Source organism: Pelecanus crispus, chromosome 8 (genome assembly GCF_030463565.1).
Source record: "Pelecanus crispus isolate bPelCri1 chromosome 8, bPelCri1.pri, whole genome shotgun sequence".
In the NCBI taxonomy this organism is placed as follows: Eukaryota; Metazoa; Chordata; class Aves; order Pelecaniformes; family Pelecanidae; genus Pelecanus; species Pelecanus crispus.
Window position 1 is genome coordinate 32,424,309 of NC_134650.1, and position 23,073 is coordinate 32,447,381.

Here is a 23,073-nt window from a genome sequence, read left to right on the forward strand (position 1 = left end):
TGGATGTTAAGATGACAACTTGGATTATTTTCCAAACTAATCCTGAGAAAAATTTCTGTTTACAATTTAAACAGTAATGTTATGTAAAACGTATTAACAAATCCACTATTACAAATGTCAGTTTTCCTATATGGTCATCGATATATACACAATAAAATGGTAAGTATACGCAAAAATAATAAAAAAATCATGCACAATTTCACTTTAAAGGCTGGGTTTCCCTCAAAATACAATATTTTGCCTTTTTTTCCTATTTTTTTTTGTGTTTTATTTGTTTGTTACCACCTCCTAGACACACTGAGTACTACCTCTACAGGTCAGCATGAGCTGATGGGAAATACATTTATTTTACATTCAAGCTTTTATATCCTAAATGACCCTGTTGTAGCGTATGACTTATCAAATGAGCAGCCTTTTTCCTCTTTTTTTTTTAATTTTTTTCTTTTTTTTCCTTTTTTTCCCTTTTTTTTTGTTTTTTTTTGTTTTTTTTTTTTGTTTTTTTGTTTTTTTTTTTTTTGCAGTGATCAATCTTCATGATCCGTTCCGTGGCGAGCTGGGAAAAAAAAAAATGCAGTTGCTAATCAATGTCTGAACAGTCTGAAGCTCCGGAAGAGATCCAAGGAGTCACTATCAAACTATCCTGTAGCATGAGATCATTGCACACAGAAGAACAGTCGTAAAATAGGCAACTATCTACAAAGGTCTGAAAGGGCCGCATCCCTCTTGTGTTTCCTCTTTTTGCCGTGGAAAAACTGATGGTGTGATTTGCTGCCTTGATGTTGTTTGTTTGTAACTGAGGTACCGTGGCTTGAGTTTGTTGGACCTTGGAAGCCTTTGTTAGAAGAGCGAAATAACCGTGCAGATCCATGCTGTAAAAGAAAGAGAACATGGTAAATCAGTGCTAAAAAGAGAAAGTGTGGCAATTACACAACCCTATTTCTGGCTAATGAGGATGTCAACTCATGAAAGTGTCACACTTCAAAAAATTGATATGGCAAAAGAAGCTAGGCCATTGCTTAGACAACAGCACAGTACCACGAATGTTTCACTTCAGTGTTTGCAAACAAATGTTCATCTCTATACTCAAACCCATGCAGGTCAAGAGAGAAGAAGAGAGCACTTTGAATTTTGAAAAGGACGGAACTGTTCTACTGCTCCCATTTCGCAACCATCAAAAAAGCATTTTACAAAAACAGAAGTCCATAGTCCAAGGCAACAGATTAATATTGCTCAAATCTCATCTTCTGTGCAAAAGTAGGACAACATTCTTTTAAGACCAGGACTAACTTTATACCACATCTTTTTACAGATGTAGAGTATCTCATATCATGCATATTCACATTCCAGCACCAGAATTAGCTCTACGTAGTAACACAAACGCATATTCATGGTATATCCAAGGCCTAGTTTCTAAACTGTCTCACTGCTAGCTAGAGATAGATCATCAGCAAGTAGGAGGCAGCAAGTCTTCAGAGTTACTTTTCAGGAATAATATTCCAGAAGACTCCAGACTATTCTTCATACATTAAAAAAGCCCTAACTTCTGAAAAAGTGTAAAAAATTTAAGCTGCATATATCCAAAGTATATTGTATATAGAGTCATATAGTATTTCCAGATTACTGAGTTGTCAAAGAAGCATTCCTCAACATGAGAAATCCCCTAAATGCTTAAGCTCTGGTACGTCTCATCATAAAGATATTTGTCTTCAGGGGGACAAATTTCATGTATCAGCAAGGAATCTTCATCTCCCTTAACAAAAGACAGTTCAAGTATCAACAGCTAACAGAGCAGCCAGTCATAGTTTTAAACATACATTTTCACTAACTGTTTTTCACTAAGTGTAGGCAAGTCTCATTAGTTTTCAAATTCTGCAGTACAGACTGGACTGATGTGCTTTTTGCAAAAAGGAAATGGGTGCAACACAGCTGTACACTTCCGGCAAGTCTATACTTCCCAACGTAAAGTCAATCCAACTTCATTTGTTTTAAGGCTGGGAAAGCCACTTGTAAACTCATCTCTGTAAGCTAAACAGAGAACCAGCTTATTTTAGATACAATCACTGCTCAAAGCTTTCTAGTGGGGTAAAGGGGAGGAGAAAAACGCAGTGTTTCCTTTCCAGAAAAAGCTACCCTTCCATGGAGGGCATGTGTAATATTCAAATAATCTATACAGTTGTTGTTGTTTCCAAACATTTCACAAACCTGAGATTTGTTCGTGTTGCTGGATGTATTGGCTGTTTGGCTATTTTGTGTTTTCCCACTTGACTGGGAGGATTCCAGTGACACTTCTTGTGACCCCACTCTGTTTGTGGTAGACTGACGACAACTCAATTGTTTAGAGGTTTTGCAAGGTGTTCCATCAGAATCCTTCAGGAAAATGTAAAGTATTAGTGAGTTTTTCTTAAGAGTAAGTTGAGTTTTTCTACAAGTGAGTTTTCCCTTAAAAATAAAGCTAGCAGTGGACAAGACTTAAAACGTGTTTATTTTATTAGATACTAAAATTCTTTCAATACAGAATTCTTACTGAGTAAAACAGACAGGTTTAAAAATGTATTGGTGCATGATTCTGATTTTGGGATTTGTCTTTTATTCTTTAAATAGAATTCCCAAACAGAGGGGGTTTTTAAGGCTTTTTTTAAAGCATATGGCTTAGAACTACCAGTCTTTTTTTTTTTAAATACAGTTTTCCCAGAGAAAAGAGGACTACGTAACTTTGTATCTGCTGTGTCCACTCTTTCTACCTGTGTTGTGTCAAAAACATACTGCAACTTACATGTGTAGAAATTGCATAAGAGGCAACATCTTATGCAAGTTAGGATTCTGGATGAAATAACTAACTAGGATTCCAAGCTTTCCCAATGTATTCTGTAGCAACACAAATCAGGAAAAAAAAGCCCCAGACAAACTGAAAAAACAAAATCAGAAAACCTCCAGTACTTACTACATCACTAGAGCTGGACAGCGTAGATGATGATGATGATAAAGGACCTGAAGAAGAATTTGAAGAATGTTTACTAAGTGTTTCTGAAGTTTTATTTCTAGGTTTCCCCAGTGCTTCATTCTCTTCAGCAAGATTATTGTTGCATTTGTCTAGCTGCTGAGTATCTACTATCAAGGCTACTCCATTACCTATTAAAAACAAAACAGAAGCATCACCACACATTAACTGCTAAAATGTTACTTTAAAAAAAAAAAAAAAAAAAAAAAAAAAAAACACACCCTCTCAGGTACTATGTATCTATTATATCCAGCAGGACACTACAGACATCTGCACACGTACATACTTTTAATACATGCAGGCACATGTGTGCCTGTGTTTGTATGTATGTACTGCATGCAGCAAGCCAACACCTCGCAGGGGGTGTGGTGGTTTCCTGACAAGATCCATTAATGTACACTATGAAAACCACCAAGCATTACCCGCAGCTCAAGATGGAAATTAGAGAGATAAGACATGGAAGAAGGTAGTAACAGAGCTCCGATGTGCTGCTTAGTAACACGACACACTTCAACAGCACTCAAATACATAGGTTTAAATTCTGTTCCTACATGCCCAATACTCCAACTCCCATTTTAATTCTGCTGGAGCTGCTAGGCTCATAAGAACTCCAAATAAGTCTGGTTGCTTTGTACAACACCCTACGCTGAAAATACAAGATCCAGAACTCTCATATCTCACTAACTGCTACCTTAATTTAAAAAAAAAAAATTGGAATTTAAATCTAAACTAAATCTACAAGATGACCACTGTAACTGTCACCATTATCTTCCTGATATAGGGTTATTTTTATTTTTTTCATTACATAAGACACCTAGGAGTTACCTCTGATTTATATGATATACCCCACTAGCTGCATTTGTATATAGAATTTAATACATACATCACAATAGGTAGCTGAGTATTACTCTGGAGCTTGCGGGACTGAACCGCAGCTGTCTGCCATTAGCAGGGGGTACGGCAATGCCACAAGGGTCTACAGATCGATAAACCATGAAGGCCAAGCAGCACATTCAATTTACAAGGACAGCGAGGGAAATCACTAACAAAAGCTTTAAAAACAAACAAACAAAATCCCAACCTAGCCTAAAGACCGGGTAGTTGTGTCACCTTCTCTGATTAATTCCTCACAAGAGAAGACTTCTAGTAGCTAACATTCTAAAATTAATTGTAGAGTAATAATTTTAATTTGAAAACTTTCAGCCAGGAGATACACCTACACCAAAAGAGGGTGACAACTAGCTGGTGGAGTCAGAAGATGGACAATAATAATAAAGATGATTTTAAAGGACATCTTCAGCACATTCTCTGGCTAGATTTTGTGTGTCTCCATTTGTCAGTAACAAGAATTACGATCGCTAGTTCAGGATTTCTCTGTTTTAAAGACTTATTCCACTTATATGGTCAATCCTGCTTTAAAGATTGCTTCTGTACACATATAATATGCTAAACTTTAAAATGAAAAATAGAAGAACAATGGAGGGTAAGGATTTAGATTTAAACTAGCATTCCCAGTAATTCTTTTTAAAACCTTGTCCACATTGAAAGGACAAATGAAGCGTGACAGTAACACCACATGTAATTTAAATTGGAAATTTTTCAAAAGCCTCCTTTTGCAAGCCAGCACTCTTTACAGACCTCTGTGCTGACCAAATCTATTGCAGTAGAATAAAGATGTTGTGGTATAGCCTTTTTATTCTTGTACAAATCTAAATTTTCTGGATGAGAACACAAGAAAAAGTCTATCACTACTGAGCAAAAACGTAAGATGCGCACGTTGCCTTATGTGGGGCAAAACCAACAACAATATTTATATGACCAAAATATGCAGAAAGTTTCCCCACTATCAGCCATGCTCAGTCAAAACTTACCATTACACGAAGACTCTGTCCTACTTTGCATTCCCCACTGCTTGGATATCCAGTCTCTGTATGTGGCCACTTCTTGCGTTACTCTAATTATTCTACCTAATATACTGTAAACCGGGGGGGGAACAAAACACCAAATGTCACCACAATTAATTTTTAGGTACACAAAAATACAAGCAATTAATGGCTGAGATTTAGACTCATAAAATTACCTTTCTGTTTCGTTGTTAGGATAATATTTAGCTATTGGGGAAACTGCATGGCTCAAAACAACATAGGCATAATCAAAAGCCTGTTTCACTTGCATGGCACCATAGGAACTCCTCCCAACATCATTACCTTAAAATAAGAATATAATTAAATAAATAAATAGGATTGAAACTGTGGTTACCTCCTTTCAGACAGGAGACAGTAATATTTTTTAAAATTGCCCTTAAGTCCCAACTCACTGCAGTTACTTCTTGTGGAGTAGAAGAGGATTAGTGAATCATATATATTTGAAAGAGCTTCAAAGACCTATAGATATGTACATGTACAGAAGTCCAAAATGGCAATTCTCTGGGTAAAAGTGCGATACATGAAGAAAAAAAAAAAAAATCATGCAGTGCATATATTACACATATAACAGTACTATCCTGGATGACATTTTTTTAGATCAGAAATATGTTAACTCTTTTCTATGAACAGCACTTGACTCGCCATTTCAGAAGCCACCCATTCAAGTCAATAATCAACTTTAACATAAAGGTAACAGTACCAAATGAAGCCACTATATATTTACATGACTTTACAGAATCAAACGGGGGAGCACGCATAAGAGTATACGTACATTATAAGATGCAATTGTGATACAGGCAAGCAGAAGCTTGAAAGGGACCGTGCGTACACGCAGGTACATCTAGCCCACATTCAGGCCCATGCTGCTGTAGCTTCGCTGCTGTTACCACAGAGCACGTGGAAGTTGTTTGGCGTGCCCTCTCATACCCTACCTCCTGACTGCATAACGGGCATGCTCTTGGGTGACACGGTAACTTTTGCTAAGAACATGTCTTAAAGAAAATCATTGTGTTCTGAATGCATCGTGTGTTCATAGACACGAATGAGGTGTTTCTGTTTGGGTTTTGGTAGTCATTCTATGTTCCTCTGGATTAAGCACTCCCCTACCTTTGTTTCTTAGTCAATACGTTAAATCTGGGTTTATGAGGATACCTGGCTGTAATGGATCTTCGATATACAACATTGATGGTCTGTAGCCATCCAGCATGCTTTTTTGCACTTCATCCTTGGCAACATAAGAGCCACCATCCTTTATTCGGATTCCAGTCTTCAGATAATTGAAGTGACGTCCATATAATTCAAAAAACTCTATTAAAAGAACACCATAGTTGGCATTGGGCATACAGGCATCTTCCCTGGGATGCAGCTATTAAGAAGAGAGAAAAAAAAATCATTTTCTTAAGACTTCAAGTTTCAAGTGCCTTTAAGTGCCCTTTGCTATGAAAAATCACAGCAAACATGTCTAAATATAATAATAAATAATAATAAAGCATAATATATAAAGCAAACATGTCTAAATATAGTATTTTTCCTTAATAAAGCAGTTTTGCATCTTTAAAACAAGATGCTATCAAAACTTTTATAAACTAGTTACCTCTTAAAAATAAGGCTGGCAAGTATTAATGTCGTTGTATTTGAACTTCAGTTTAGTAAGTGAACTTCCAGCACTAATGGCAGGGTTCTTGTAAAAAAGCAAAGATATTTGCACTTCACAAACCTGGGTTTAGCAATACAAACGCAGGCTTTTAATGCACACATAAACGATCCCCTCTACTGTTAAATATGCAGCCTGAGAGATTATGAACAAAACCAGTTCATAATTGTAAGAGATACAAAACTTGACTTCTTTTTTTTGCAGGAGCACATGGAAAGGCTGTTAGTCAATAAAAGAAAAATTGGGGTTGGGAGAGATTTTGGTTTCTTTCAAAAAGATATGCCTGTTGCCTTCATTCCTTTTGTGCTCAGCAGGCAACTGCAATAGCACTCAGCAAACACCGAGCTCCAGTTCAAGGCTCAGGTTTAAAACTAACTACAATCTGGAAGAGTACAGACATACACATACACACACAGAGTTACATGATAACATTTAGTACAAGAAAAAGAACGAGGCTGATAAAGCCAGAACTCAGCTATTTCATATTTCTACAGTATTTTTTCCCCCAGGCACAACGATATAGATTTAGTTCACGCATTTTGTTCTCTTAAATCTCAGAGAAAGTTGTAAAACACATTTATTTGATGCCAGCTTAAAAACTTAAGACAAACAAGAAAATTCCATTGCATTCATTAAAACACATACAGGGTGTATGACCTGGAAAACAAGAGTTAAAAAGGACAGCTGCATCTAACACTAACCTATGTAGTTTGTCCCGAAGAAGTTACACAATAGTCAAGTTATTTTACCATGAAGGACACATGTGCCTGGTACTGATACAGCAATGGATGTTCCAAACATCTCTAATCCCAAAAGTACCAGTATGGGAGAAAGAACAGAAGACAGTTGGGTTGTGTCTATTTTTAAATGAAAAAGGAGTGCAAAACCACAAACAGGAGATCTTAAATGATCAAATTTAAGGATTGATAAAATTGCTTCCTAACGTAATGTCCTTTTGCACCAATGGCATCAATAGATTTCATTAAGCTCACCTGAAGGAAACTGACAGCCATTAAAAACAGACTATAAGAACCGATTCCACCTGTAAATACTTCATTAAGGTCCCTCTGCAACAGGAACTGTTTCAATACTAAAACTAGATACGGTAACACAGGGTATTTCTGAAAGAGAAAAACAAAGGTGTTAGGATACTGTGATGCATTGAAGCTACCTGTTATATTAAGTCTCAAAGCTAAGTATAATTCTAACTTACTATTTTTAGTAACAGGGGAGAAGCCAAGTGCTCTGCCTGTGATCAAGACAGTTATTTTACCTCTTCAACTCCAGTGGCAGATAGTAACAATAGAAAAAAGCTATTACCTCATAAAATCAGAATTATTTTGTTTGACTATATAAATACACTTGCTTTTCTCATACAAGTGAAAAGGAAAGCAATAGAAGAACTATGGAGATATTCCACGTCTGTAACAAAACCTTCCTGCTACAACCAAGGTAATACCCCAAGGTGGACTGAGACTTCTGCCTGCAAGTACTTCGGATGCCCAGAGTTCAAAACGGTCCTTCAAAATTACTACACCCAGAAAACATTTTCAAAGCAGCCAAATACTTATCTTTGGGTTACTGGTCCTTCAGTAGTTTTGTCCGCATGGATTCCCTTAGAGGTGTGCATATGCTGCACGTGTGGAGAACATGGACCTTTTGGACAACAGCAGAGGCTGGGGCTACACCTGCACTCTGTACACCCCCTCACAGGGTAGGAGGCAAAAAAGGCTCCATAATACCACTCCTCTTACCAACACAGAGCTAAAAAGTTCCTTAGTGTCAGAGAAGAGACGTGGATCATGGTATCTGTGATTGCAAAAGATTAAAAGGAAAAGAAGAATTTCTCCAAGAACTTCACTGCACGAGTCTTACGGTGAGTACTGGGAGCCCTATTTAACCGAAGTGTTTAAAAACCGGGTAAACGTGGCACTCGGGGACATGGTTTAGTAGGCATGGTGGTGTTGGGTTGATGGTTGGACTGATGATCTTAGAGGTCCTTTCCAACCCTAATGATTCTAATTCTAGTTTTACTTTCATTAAAAAACAATCCAGCCACCAAGCCAGGTTAAGGTGAAATTATTACTCTACCCTTAATTGGTTTAGTGGTGGAGTTGGTAGTGTTAGGTTAATGGTTGGACCAGATGATCTTAAAGGTGTTTTCCAACCTAAATGATTCTATGATTCTGTGAAGATCCCAAGATCACCTATTTGAACTATGAAGAACTTACAGTCACAAGCTGAAGTGTTGAGTATCAGTACATACCAAAACTGAAAGACAGAATTTTTTTCAGGAAACTGCAAACCCTTAATTAAGGCTTCAGCTGCCTCAGACATCCTAAATAAACTGGATGAAGTGAAATCTGCATTTCCAAGGGTAACACTGAACGTGACATCTCAGTTACGTACTCAAAGTTACGCAGGACAAAATAAGACCCAAGAGAATGCCCTGCAAGTGTTTTATAGAGAGATTGTCAAGAACACCAATGAAGCCACTTGGCAAGTACACATCAAGTTTACTCCAAGTTAAACAAACGATCCTCCACAGTAGGGTAGCCATTACCTGCCGTGTGTCAGGGCTGACTGCCACCTCTCCCCGCCATACCAGGCTCAGCCACCCATGCTCAAGGCCAGCTCTGGTATGGCACAGCTGCATGGCCTTGGCTTGGGCTGCTGGGAAAACAGCCACGTGGGAAAGCACCGTGTGGGAAGCCTAGCTGGGAGTCCCTCCACTTCGCTCGAGAGCTGCTTTTCATCTCAGCTGTTCCCCTTGGTGTCTGCCTGAGCCACGCTGCTGTGTACTGATGCTGACCCTGACCCTAATCCTGATGCTAACCACTGACTTGGTGTCCTCAGCCTCGACCTCCTCACTGGGGACTTGTCTGCCAGCCACTGGCTGGATTGTGAGCTGACCCCAACTACTGTCACCAAACCCACTCTGCTCTTCAGGTTGGGGTATTGCAGGGCTGCAGCCCGGCAGGCAAGGCCTCTACCCCGCGCCTGCCCAGCTGCCACACGCAGCTCACACTCTCTCCCCACTCTGACCCAAGACCAAAGCAGGCTCTCTAAAGGGTTACAAATAACCCAGGCAACAGGAACACAGTAACACTTTTTCCTTTTTTTAATCACACAAAAAATCCATTCTGGCTCTCAAGAGAAGACTACCTCCTACCTTGAAATTAAGAAGTACATAGGCAATTTTGGGCAAGTATGCAGGGCTTTATGGACCTACCTAAAAATAAATTTATATGGAGTGTAACACAAATAAAGCCTGTGTTGTGGCAGAAAACCAAATATGGACAGCCTGTCTACCACAAGGCAATGCGACAATGCACAGGATGTAAAAACTGCGGTTAGCCACCAAATTCCAAGTAGGTGTGTTACGACAGAGAATCTGGGCATCTTCCTTCCCTAACAAGGAGCTACGTAGCACAAAACTATCAGTCTTGATTTAGCAGCAAAAGGTCGGCCAACACAATCCACTTCTGTTCATCAGATAGAGGCTGAGAGAAAGGTCTCTGGACCCACGCCACCCTCTTACTCTGAACACGGATGCAAGAGGCCTCACCAGCACAAGGTTTGAAGGTTTATATAAGCACAAAGGTGAGACCATGCAGACAAGAACTCAGACTATTCTACTGAAACTGAACTAAGGACAGAGGTTTTTCTCCTGTGTCCTTCTACAGGTTAAAGAATAGACACTGTAGAAGCAAACTGAGCTACTTGCATACTTGCTACTAAACATACATAAAGGAACTGAAGATTAACAAGTTGAAGGCCATACATTCAACTCGTCAACAACTGAAAATCCTCCCAAATTTGGAAGGCTTCTTGCAACTCGGTGACATTATTAAAGCAGACGTACATGATTTCTAACCCTTATGAAAGTAAAATGCTTGCTTTATTCAGATTTACAGAGTTTTCTGAAGGAGTTTTACTTGTCTAGCTATTGAAATACTTCGATTCTCCTGCTGTCCATTAGTTTGGTTAAAAAAACAAAGCAGTTAGTAGTAGAACAGTAATACCTAAGCACTTAAGTGAGACTGAACTGCACTTCATCTCCCTACACAAAACATGAAAATCCAAGAATAATTTTCTACTGCTTTTATGAGACATTTACTACGAGTGTCCAATGCACTGAATAGGGGAAGGGAAGGAAAGGAAAAAAGTGTAATGATACTTCAAAACTTTAAATACAAAAGCTCATTAATCCTAACAAAACGATCCTATATATTAAACAAAAAATAACTGTAATGTATCTGTAATACAGGTATTAGTGAATCCCTGAACAAGAACTTACTAAATTTAACTTACTCTATTTAATTAGTATTTGTATGCTGAAACAATATTCAATCTAGAACAAGATTATTCCTTCTTGCTGCAGGAATGTGTGGTTATTACTAATTTTAAGTCCAAGGAACCACAGTTAGAAGAGCAGAACATTTAAGACAGGTTTAGTGTATCTTCCTCAGTCATTGTTATCATTATAACTTCTCCATACTTTCTTTTGTACATTTTACTATCTTCATGCCTTTTACGGCACTATGTCTAAAATCTAAGCATGTCACATAATCGTATCAGACAGCAAAAAATAAAAGAGAGTGAAAGCGTATCTCTAGTAAGGATGCAGAGTAAAACAGAAAATCAAATTAAGTCATCAAATATTCAGCTCTGTAGTTATACTATAGTGTTGCCTAACCTTGATAAAATCTTTGATGAGCTGGGCTGCTTTAACCCCATTCTGTACATTAAAGCTTATATCCACTTTTACTTCAGTGAAGGAATCTGTCAGTTTAATAATAGGTACCTACAAAAGAAAGGCAGATTGAGTCAATACAGATTTCCAAGACACATCTGGTTTCATTGATACTTACATGCACCAGCAGAACGGAAACGTTTTATGAATTTGTAGAGGAGGTTGACAGAGAAAACAGGACTCATGTCTATTTATGAACTCACTCTCCTTGCCAATCTGTTTACATAAACTTTGCTTTTCTAACTCATAAATGCTATTTTCAATTTACTATCCTGTTTGACAGAACTTAACGCTTCATCTTCAAAGTGATTAATTTAAAATTTTTTTAATCAGTTCCTGGTGCAGAAGCATAGTTCTAGTGGGAAAAACAAACACCAGAGGGAGACAAACGCTTAAGAAATAAAGATAAATGGTAATAGACAGATATTCTTAAGAAAAAACACACTCATGTCACTGTGGATCATTGATTCCTCATCAAAATTACCTTCAAACAGAAGCAGAAGATATTGAGAGCATTCTGACCTATCTCCACCTGAGTGGTTTCCAAATTACCTCTCTCTTCTAATAATAGCCATCAATTAGACACCTGTTTAAAACCCAACACACTTACATACTCTTACAATTAGAAAAAGGTAGGAAGTTACAATGGAATTAATCCTATCCTGCGCAAGACATACCATTACATATTTATACAAGGCTGTACTTACTACTACTATGAGAAAATGTATTCTGTCTGCTTACTTGGAATAAGAAAAAATAAATTATTTACTTATGTACAAACTCAGTCCAGAAATTCACCAGCCTAATCACATTAATTCACAACAATGGCTAGTATAACCTCATTTAAAAGCAAGTGTATGTTGTGCAGTACAGAAAATCTCATGATTTTCCCCAACAGAAGAAATGCTTCTGTTGGAGCACTATCAGTTATTTTGTCACTAATAAAAACTGTACTAAATAAAAAGGTTCTATTTCAAATTTATACATAAAATTGTTTCTGCTTATGAAAATTCATCCTTTTTACAAAGATCTTGCTTTGATTAGAAATTTAGCTAAAATAAGGAAACACCTTCTTCCCCCAAACTTACAGTTGCTTTATCCAAAACCTTCACTGAGTTTTCATCTGCTACATTGTGCTTTCTAAGAGCTCCTTCCAGGGTCCAAAGAGGTAATGTCTCCCATTTTCCAAACACAACTAAATCAATATCACTGAAATAGAAGGAAAATATAGATTTATTCAAATTAAAAGACCAATACATTTAAAAGATAAACAACTGACATCCACACATAACTAGAGTAAAGCTGACAGAATGTAGCTTAACCAAATCATTTATTCTTAACTTTCTGAGGAAAGGGGTGGGGATGAACTCTTGCACTTGGGGAAATACAGAACATTTCAGGTACCAAGGGGAGGGGACAGATACCCATACAAATCAATTAATTTGGTTGCAAAGTCAGAAATTAGTCTCCTCTGGCCACACTGTCAGCACAGAGGGATCAGCTTCTCCAGAGTGACTCAGAGCAAGAAATTAACTTCTTGTGAATCACCACCTTTGGGCTGTATTAATCAGTTAACACCTATTTAACAGCCTGTCACTGAAGGGGAAAGTCCTGTTCCCCATCCTCTACTCCCAGATGCATGGTCCTGTTCCCTCCTTTACTCTAGGTCTGGTATTTGTCTAATCCACTGCAAATGAATTCAACATATTAATGGGCCTGGCAGAGACCAACTCCCCCCACCCCTTTAAAAAAAACCAAAAGATTCTGGGATAATTTCCTTCTTCTTTGCAACTCAAAGTTAGTTTTCTGGGTGATCAGAGCACCAGTGGGCACATGGTAAGCAGCTGGCCTGTAGTGCCAAGAACAGGGAGCAGGGAAGGAGAGAGGAAAATGTGGCAACTGTGACTTCAGGAAGCAACAGGCTGTTAAATAAGATCAAACTGTCTAATTAACTTCACTCATTAACTTAGGTCCTTGAAGAGGCATCTCCATCCCGCTACACCTCCTTCCTATGCACATACACATTCATCTGACTATACGTGGAGCTGGCACCCTAATTCAATGCCTAAACTCAAATTCAAAAGGTGACTGGTGTCCAAACTGAAGACAGTGAAGGCTACTGTGAGATCCTGAGCTTCTTCCTCTTTGCTCCCCGGTTTCTTCTTTGATTTCCCCTGCTTGGTTGGGAATACAAAGGAGGTGAGTGTACAACCCTATAGTTATACTAGCAGGCCACTTCAGTAATATGGAAAACTGCGTAACAGAAAACACCGAAAAAATGAGGACTACTTTTTTCCTCCCCGTAGATTCTACAGGTCTGCTGATTCACAAACAACACTGCTTTAACAATCTCAAAGAAACCACATCTGCATTAGATGAAATATCTCTTGCCGACAAGCAGTGTCGGCAGCAGGCAAGTTCAGCAGCAGTTCAGCTGCATACCATTCAGCTGACAAGGGTAGGCAGCACTCAGCCAGTTTCAGAAAACTACGTTCAAAACCTGCTTGGCACGCAGGAAATGTTGCTGGACACTTTTGTCTTCCAAACTAAATTAGTGTTAAAGCCACTACTGATGCTGACAGTTAACAACGGGAGACATTTTTCTGATGCATACCAAGAGAGAAAAAGCAGCTGTGTTGTCACCTTGAAGATAGATACTGCCTGCAAAGTAACAGAGATCCAGCAGCTAAACAACCCTGTGCTCAAACCCTTCAATATCAGCTTAACTAAAAGGATATTAAGCAATTTCTAACACAGAGTAACAGAATTAAAAACACACTGTAGGCCTTTCTTAATCCAGGAACCTGAACTGGAGATTAACTATACCGTTACTGACGGGTGCAGAAAACCTAGAGCAAAGGGAAGCTTTGCTAGAATGCAACAGTGAATTAATTACCAACACACAAATACTGGTTATTTTGAAAGTTTGACAAGTACCACCACAGGAAGGTTTTTTGTGGGTTTATGTACTGGTTTTAAAGCATTTGTTCTCCCCCAAAACTCAGCTGAAACAAATATGGAGGAAAGGCAGTATATGAAATCAAACAGACAACAGCAAAGCGTTTTTGTTACATCAGTTTCAAAACAATCAAGTAAATATAGTAAAGAACTACTATCAGTCATGTGGACAGGAATCTCTCTCTTGCATTATCAGCATCCAACCAAGTTTAATCAAGCCTATTTAAAAATCAATTTAAAAAAGGCCAAGAATGAGGCCAAATGCAAAAACAATGTGTATTTGTACGCTTGAAACTGAGCAATTCAGCTTTCCTGCAACACCTTAAGACTGTCAGATACTTTCTTCTTCAAAAAGAGATGAAATGATGACTGGGGTATCCATCACTTGCAGTCAGAACTAGATATTAATTCTTTATGTTCCCGAAGTACAGAACTCAATCCAAGTGTTAACCTCAGACTTAAAGCTATTTAAATGTGTCTATCCCTTGCAGCCATTTAAGCCTTTCATTCCATTTCTATTCAATTGTCAAAAATACTTACAATTTCTACACAGAAGATACCAGTATCACTGAATAATGACTTTTCTTTATGAAAACTAGTAATAAATTTGGAAAAGGTAGAGACTGACTATTGTACAGATTTCACAAAATAAGACTGAAAGAAAAAACCAGTTCTGTATGTAATCTTTTCTCTTCAGTGCTAACATTAGCATTAACAAGGTAACGTTAAATGTTTCAATTTAATCATCTGTGGAGATAAAATTTAGCTTTTCTTTTAAGGCCAACCTCTTACTTTGGTTCAGTCATTTAATGAAGCCAAATCACAAAATAAGCCTTTTTTGACAACATGGTAATTCAGCTCTTTTAGCAATACATGTAATATCTATATAGACACATGTATTATGGTTAACAGTCTTGATTACTGTATTTCTGTATACTTTGCAGAGTACTAATAGCTTAACACTTACTTAATATAACAACTATACACAGAAGTAACACAGCTATTGGGAGAGCAGATAAATCACTACAGGGGTACAGGTTCCATGGGCTATCTTTTCTCTTGTACAGAACTTACACTGAAAAAATACTAACCTTGTAGGTAAATATAAGCCAGTTTTAAAACTTCCAAATATCTGCACCTGAAACACAAAAACAGGATATATGAAACAAATTTTCAGGCTTCAAAAGACAAACAGGTTCTATTAAGTTGCTTGTAAAGGCTGGTTATTGCTACCCTCCATTGGTAGATTTCGGTATTGCTAACAGGCACATTCTGAAGAGAAGTACCCTTTTCCGTTAAAACATCTACATCTTCAATGTAGTATAAATGGCTAATCTTCATTGTTATTACCCACAAAACATTAATAACTTTGATTTTTCTCTTATGAAACCTTCTACGTAATGTAAAAATTTTCACCATGACCAAATTTGGCAAAAACTCATAAACCAAAAGATTTTAAAACACTTAAGAATGATAGAACATAAAAAACCAGTTCAATCAGCTCAATGTATTTTTCACTTTCATATCTCAAAGTATACCCTTCAGTTTTTAAACACATTTTCTAAGTTTAATATATTTCCATTGCTTTGCATACTTTAAAAAAAAAAAAATCTTTTTTTTTTCCTGAATTACAGAGCAAGTAGCACAACTCTGCTTATGTCTGCTTAAAAAACAAACAAACAAATTTTTTTACAGTTTCACATCCCACAGATTTAGTTTATCGCGCTGGATTTTTACCAGTACTGGAGGTTTAAATAATCAGGTTTCCATTGTAAGCTGTCCGAAACCACATTCTCATTAACTGAGCCAAGCCTCGCAGGGAAGCTGGACTCATGTGCTAAGTCTCAAAGGGGGACTGGTGAGGCTTCAAAGTAAAAATATCTACACATTTGGACTAATTTTCAACCAGACAGTCTTCTGATGCGTTTCCTGGAGCCACCTTCAGACTTGCGTATTCTGCTTTAATGAGTCTCATACACCAGCTTGATTGCCACCTATTTGTAAGTCAGGTGACCCACTTTTTATGGTTTTCCCCTTCAGGATAAGAAAAAGGGGAGACGGGAAAAGATGATGTTTTACAAGTAAGTGTCTTGATACTTTAGTAGGCTAAGAAGCAGTGTGCGTGCTTCCTCTTGATTATTTTATATCACTTCACTCTTCTTACCCCCTCACCCTGACCCCCAACAAAAAGCACACGCTGGCAGTAAATTTAATGTTGAAAGTTCATAGCTTCTCAAAACAGAAAAAACTGCAAGAGATGTCACAGAACTAGGACCAATATTGTACTAGATCTTGACAAAGGCATAAAGGCATCACAAAGCTAAGAACGTAATAATAAGAATTATTACTATTTTTAATCCAGGCTAGTAATAAAAGCATCCTCTGTGAAACTGGGTTCAGTCAAACAAGGATTTACTTGGCCACCAAAAACATCTGAGGAGTGCCTTTGCACAATGAAAACACCACTGATGGGTTCGGAAAAAAATAAATGTGCTTTCACATTATCAAACGAAATAGTGAGTTCAGCTGAACAGCAAAGAGAGCCTTTATTGAATAAACAACCCCGAAAGTATTCATAAACTTACTGATACAACATATATGACCTTTACCGAAAGGAATGAGACAACATCTGTTGTTTTATAACAATTCAGTGTTTCTCACACTCCAAATTATTGTACAAGAAACCCACACCCACACGTCAATCCCTCTCTCATCAAATCTGGAAAGATGGAAGAATGGGGAAATCAGAACAGAAATTTTAAAGGATTTTGATTTATTATTGAATCAGAATTTAAACTGCTGAAGCTCTGTAGCCATGTACATATTTACAGCATCCCAAATACAGGACACCATTATGACTTGAGAGATGTGAGCATTAGTTTTTGTGGCATACCAACACTGCTGATCATGTTTTTATTCTATGTGGACAGAGAAACGTATTTGCATTCATAAGATAACTTAAGACTTCACAATACTTTAATGGCCTCCTCCTACTCCTGTATGTTATTGTTACTATTTATCCTAGATTTTTGTGAACTTGTTCATACTAAATTCCGAAGTTCCTGAAGGAACTTTAATTACAGTATGTGTCCAAATATGTCCTCACTATGCACAACAGAACTTGGAAACCCACAAAAGCTTGGAAAGTCCTTGCTACCAAAATCCCTCCATCAAAATAAAAAAATCTGTCTCTAGCCAATTTAAATTTCCCTTTCTTCTACATCATTAAATAGAATTTTCCGAAGTTTGTCAAACTAAATAGAGTTAATCTTCCTACTTCCACTCCCAATCACAGTATTTTCATAACTGAAGTGCGTGAAGTATGCGACATCACCTCTTTTCCGATCTACGAGCCACATAATACCCAGACACGAAGCTGAGGACATTATGACAAACATATCCTGAATTCCACTGCATAAGTACTTATTTGTTCAATAGTCAAGTTTTCATATTCAACTGGTCAAAAAACTTTGTCTTAAAATGCTTTCATTTAATGTTTTGGGTTGTTCAGTTTCAGTGTAATTAAAGCCTTTCTTAGGGTCAGAGCCTTGCTGATGCCAAGAACAGTTCTCACTTACTAGGAATGTTTCCTTCTAAGCACATTCCCTTGAGTAAGAGAGCAAATGACACAATTGCTAACTTCTATAAATAAAGTAACAGTTTAGGATACCTAGTTTTACCCCCCGGCCATCTGCTTTTTCAGCCTTTTCCTAAGTGGAACAGGGGGGGAAAAAAAAAAAAAGTACGTGCATAGACACATTCCACATGCTCTCTATACACTTAGATTCATGAAGTCTGGTTTTCCTTTTCTTGGTATCTGATTTTTATAGAGTATGTCTTACCTACGTGTTTAGCGAGAAACTACAAACTAAATGTGTATGTTTAACTTACAAGTTTATTTCAGCTGGATTCGTTGCATCTATGACTCAAAATGAACAGTTTAAACATTAACTTACCGCTTTACACTACAGCTAAAGCTGAGGACATTGGACCAGATAACACTCCACCTTCTCAGAGCACGTACTCAAAACTTAAATCTTACAAGTAGCTAAACGAACACAGATTTCCAAAAGGTTAGTGATTAACTCAAACGACTGAAAAATTACAACAAAAGACTGTCAAAGTTGAACACAATTGAGTTCTGCAGTTCAGATCTGTAAAGTAAGTATTAGAAAAATAACATTACAGTAATTTCCAGATGACAACCTGGTGTGCTGTTGTCACTGTTCAGTTCCCTTCTAGCCTCCAGAAAATGGAAGGGCATACAAGAGGAGAATTCTTCCTCAACGTAACAACAGCAGGCAAAATGCAGAGTTAGGTTTTGAAGAGCCATTACTGACTTGAGAAAAAGGAATTGGCATGCTCTTGCTCTCTAAAATTTGCAAGAACAGCGAAGAAAGATGGCCACGGCAGTTGTAACTGACACTAATTGAAAAGTGAACTTCAGTTTTCAACTGTACAGTGTGTGCTTCCTCTTGGTCACATTACAGCTAAGCCCAGCGGTCAGCTGTCACTCGTGGTAGGGCTCGCAATTTGCTTTCCCTTCTTAAAGAGATTATGGTTACAAAAAACAGTTTCAGTAGCTTAAAGAAAGACTGTTTTCTCAAGGCTCCAAAGTCATATATATAAAAAATATATTAAATATTAAAAATACGAATTATTTTTAATACAAAAGACCTAGCTTTTACAGATCAAGTCTGTCCAACAAACAGAGTTATCTCTGGAAGCACTGAGTTTCTGTGCCCCATTCAAAGTGTTAGTGGTAACAAAGAAAGATCCCCTGGTAATAAATCCATTCACCCCATTACACTAGTTCAGCCTGCAGCACACAAACTTGTCTAGGAAATAGCAGCACCTTCTCTAGGCTGAAGCAATCAGTTATTTTGGTGGAATCCCCTACTACAAGACTTTGTCAGGGTGTATATAGTAAGCACCGTTTCATACCCCCACTGTTTCATATACTATTGCCTGTCAGACTGGCAGCCCACTACTCCTACTCTTGATCAGGGTCTACAATACTGTTTCACTGGGTTAGACGACAGCTATACAACACCCGTGAGATACGCTAAAGTCTCTTACACAGTTCCCTTGGAAAAGTTACGGGTTTTGCTCAAAGAGAAAATGACCAGACATGTGTAGTACTGACTCTATCAGCTCCCTATAACCATGCAAAGGCAGCTATCACTGAGTGGAGAGTGCTCCTTCCATATTATATGTCATTCATACGTTGTCCGTAACAACACGAACCACCTTGAAAATGGGACTATATTTTACACACAAAGCCACACACCACATACATACAGCTTATAAAGAATTCATATTCTGACACACTCTGCCAATTTCTAAAAACACTTTCCAAAAAACAGGTTAAGAACATCTGAAATGAACACTGGGTTTGAGTCACTCATGTCAAAACACTATCTTTTGCTGTGGCAAGATCAAAGAGTATTCCTTATACTGAAAATTCTGCTGTCTGAATTTGGTTTGCTATTCCGGCTAACAAGTCCTTATTTTCAGCTACTGTTATCTACAGAGATGACTACTACAAATCTGTGTTCTGGAAATGAACACCATGTTAGCAGAGGGATACAATTAAACTAGATTCAATTATGCTAAAAATCCAACTGTGTCCCCATAAAACCATCCTGAGTTGTAAAAGCAACTTCTCTGGCTTCTCTTTAATCCAACGTATATTAAAAAAAGCATAGTTCTTGTTGAGACTGAATGAAGGGCTAGCAAAAACCCATCTTCAGTGGAAAGAAGCATTATAGATTTTAAGCTCAATAGACAGATCTACAGACTTGTTTGTTCCTGTACAAAAACCTGGTTCATTTAAATTTGTAAGATATGTCAATTTAGTTTAACTGCCCATTAAAATAGCATGGTCTACATAACATGGCATTGCTGGCACCTTAATAGGCTTTCTCAAGAATGCAGGTCTTTGGACTAGAAACCCTGCTACTAGTGAAGCTATGAGTTTCAGAACTTTTTTTTTTTTTTACCACTGTACTTTACAAGCATGCATGCATGCCCAATACATTCCCATTAATCTTAGTAAATAAATATTAGTGAGACTAAATGTTGCCACACCTTACGCCCTTTCTTTGACTACAGTAGGTCTAGCTTGTCTTTGTTCCTATGTGTGACAGAAAATGTTGACCTGTATTATTCTAGAAATAAAGACCATCTCTCTCATTTGACCAGAAATCCTGTTGTTTTTTTTAATACGGAAAAATAAAGAGTATTTTCATTATTCAATACTTCACAAAGTAAACAGGCATAAAACATTGCTTTTATGTATTAACAAATAGAACAGTGTTCTACTCACATCTGCATTAGGCCAGAGCTCTTTTATAACATTTTCTATCCTGGTCACCACTTCCATCCGCATTCTCTCTTCTTCAGGTCTGGGAGACATATACTTATAAAAGTCAATGATTTCTTCATGAAGACTAAGGGGTGGGAAAAAAAAAAAAGAACAGAAAGTCAGGGAAAAAAAAGCCACAGGAGAATGAAATAGCTACTCCTCTAAGCGAACATGCTTTTTAAGCTCCTAGTTACCTAATTAGTTAAGGGGCAGTTTAAGAGCAGCATGCAATTAAAAAAAACCCCCAGATTCACAACACTTAGTGATGTTTAGTTTCATGTTAGTTTCTTATGCCATAGGCCAATATTGCACTGCATTTGCTAAAAGCGTGGAAGGAAATTTAAATCTAAGCGCGCCTTCAGTTCACGTTGAAAGTCACACTCTGTATTTTAATGCCAGCGTAACACAGAAATGGCTCAGTCTTCAACTATGAACGCAGCTGTAAGCTCCAAGTACACACTTTGCAAAAATTTAAACAGCAGGTTTTCAGCCAACGCTTCCTAGTCAGCCCCTTGGCACCAGCTAGAGTTTCAGGCATCAGTCTGTATTCAGTACCAAGCTTTTTAAAAAGTTGATAGTAACTGTGCCACTACTAGAGCTAGAAAAACTGCTTCTTTTACTGCTTAGAGAAGATGCATAAACTAAATTTGCACTCTCTCCCCATAACAAGAAAATAAGTAGCACACACGCAGCAGTGGTAGCTCAGAAGAATAAGTGATTGACAGACAGTTAACTCATCTATTTGACAGTTTACCATATTACATGTGCTTCTCACAGTCAGTAAGTTATGTTTAGATTACCTATGATTAGAGCTGAAATAAAAATGTCTTCATACAGTGCCACAAATTTCTATGCTTCTGTAATACCATAAACACATCATTGTCTTGACGAACAACATATTTAAAAAAACCAGACACAACCCTTTAATTCCAGCCAGAGAGTAGCTAAATTAATTTCATTTGTTTCCTGTCACGACCATTACAGTAATAGCTAGTTATTTTTTAAAAATGTGTTGTTTCTAGTTACCAAGTACAACTGCATCCCTCCTTAAAGCTCTGAGGGACCATCAGAAGAGAGCAATTTATTAAGAGCAAGCCCTTAGATGGGATGTGGAATCTAATAATTCCCCACTGCACACAAACTTAAATAAATCAAATGTTAATAACTGGAAGTTGTATACAGGTGTCAACAAAACAGATTAAAATACCTGAAAGTTGTGTTTAACAGAGTCAGGGTAGGGACAGAACTCAAACCATCTGCATTACGTTCTTCAATACTGCAGCCTTACGAACAACACAAGCTTCTTTCTCCCAGAGGAATAAAATATTGACATTACTTTTCACTGAGCATTTATTGGAGTTTCACACACACGCGGTTAGGGGAATAGTCATAAAAGCCTAGCAACTTGTGATGGCCATCACCATGGCTCTCTCTAGCTAACGCAAAGAGAAAAACTCCTCTGACAGAGTTCCTCCAAAGGGAGATCCAGACAGATACTTAATTTAGCTGTTCTAAATCAACCTTTGGAGAAGCTTCTCTTCATTTGACACCTACAGAGGGAGCCTTAGAAACGCTTAAACTAAAAACTAAAATAAAACACACACCCCCAAAAGATCTCCTGCAAAAATGCAAAGCACCATCTCCCTCCTCTCCCCGCCTCACTGCCACACTGGCACCAAGCCCTGTTCACGCACATCTCAGGTACCACAAGGACGTTCTGAACAATACAGCTGCAAAATTCGTACCGATAAATCCTGTTTTCAGCATTTATTTTAACACTGCTAGGAAATTTCTTACCTCCTCCTATGGCTGCTTTCTTGCTTTTCCTTGGAAGCTGACAACCTGGGGTTAATGTGCACGTTCCAAACCACTGCTGCCATCCCTTACACTGGCACTGACTCCTCTGCCTTTTCAGACACCTCTGGTTCTTCTATTCTTCACTGCTATTCAACATGCTGGCACTTAAACCTTCTTATAGCTATCCTCGCATTGCAAGAATTGAATTCAGGTGAGAAGCACGTGGTAACAGCCAACTTGAGCACTCCAACAACCACGTTCACTCTCCGTCCCCACTGCCAGTCACACATACTGAATTGCTAATTCAGTCTCTGCATGCTTGACCATTAAGGTAGCATGCAAAAACAGGAACAACAAGGAAAACAGGCAAAAACCCGACAATCAAACTCTAGAAAACATAAATTATTTTTCAACTGTAATTTGGTGAACCAGCTTACAGGACGACCTGGGAGGCAGCCCAAGGCTTCCTATCATGTCTGGCAAACTCTGCTTTCTTTGTGGGCTACCCCTGTGGGGAATCGATCAAGCAGCACAGCCCCGTTTCTGCCTCTGCTCCTCTGGACTAGCTGGAACAGACTGGTTACATCCACAAGGCACAAGATTTACCCCAGAGCAATG

The 23,073-nt window shown here is 38.0% G+C and overlaps 1 protein-coding gene across 2 annotated transcripts in view; it reads right to left on the reverse strand.

Moving 5' to 3' along the window:
* Window positions 1–529: 529 nt before the first annotated feature.
* Window positions 530–23,073, reverse strand: part of TENT4B (terminal nucleotidyltransferase 4B) — a 42,595-nt gene continuing 20,051 nt past the window's right edge. The window contains exons 2-12 of one of the 2 annotated variants that reach the window (XM_075715924.1): window positions 20,620–20,743; window positions 15,383–15,429; window positions 12,422–12,542; window positions 11,277–11,384; window positions 7,570–7,698; window positions 6,076–6,289; window positions 5,079–5,205; window positions 4,870–4,973; window positions 2,942–3,129; window positions 2,203–2,367; window positions 530–869 (exon numbers count right to left, since the gene is read on the reverse strand). In XM_075715924.1, the coding sequence (XP_075572039.1) occupies window positions 690–869; window positions 2,203–2,367; window positions 2,942–3,129; window positions 4,870–4,973; window positions 5,079–5,205; window positions 6,076–6,289; window positions 7,570–7,698; window positions 11,277–11,384; window positions 12,422–12,542; window positions 15,383–15,429; window positions 20,620–20,743 (1,507 nt within the window). In that variant the 3' untranslated portion in view covers window positions 530–689. The remainder of the gene's footprint in view (window positions 870–2,202; window positions 2,368–2,941; window positions 3,130–4,869; window positions 4,974–5,078; window positions 5,206–6,075; window positions 6,290–7,569; window positions 7,699–11,276; window positions 11,385–12,421; window positions 12,543–15,382; window positions 15,430–20,619; window positions 20,744–23,073) is intronic. The other variant, XM_075715925.1, reaches the window with a different exon arrangement.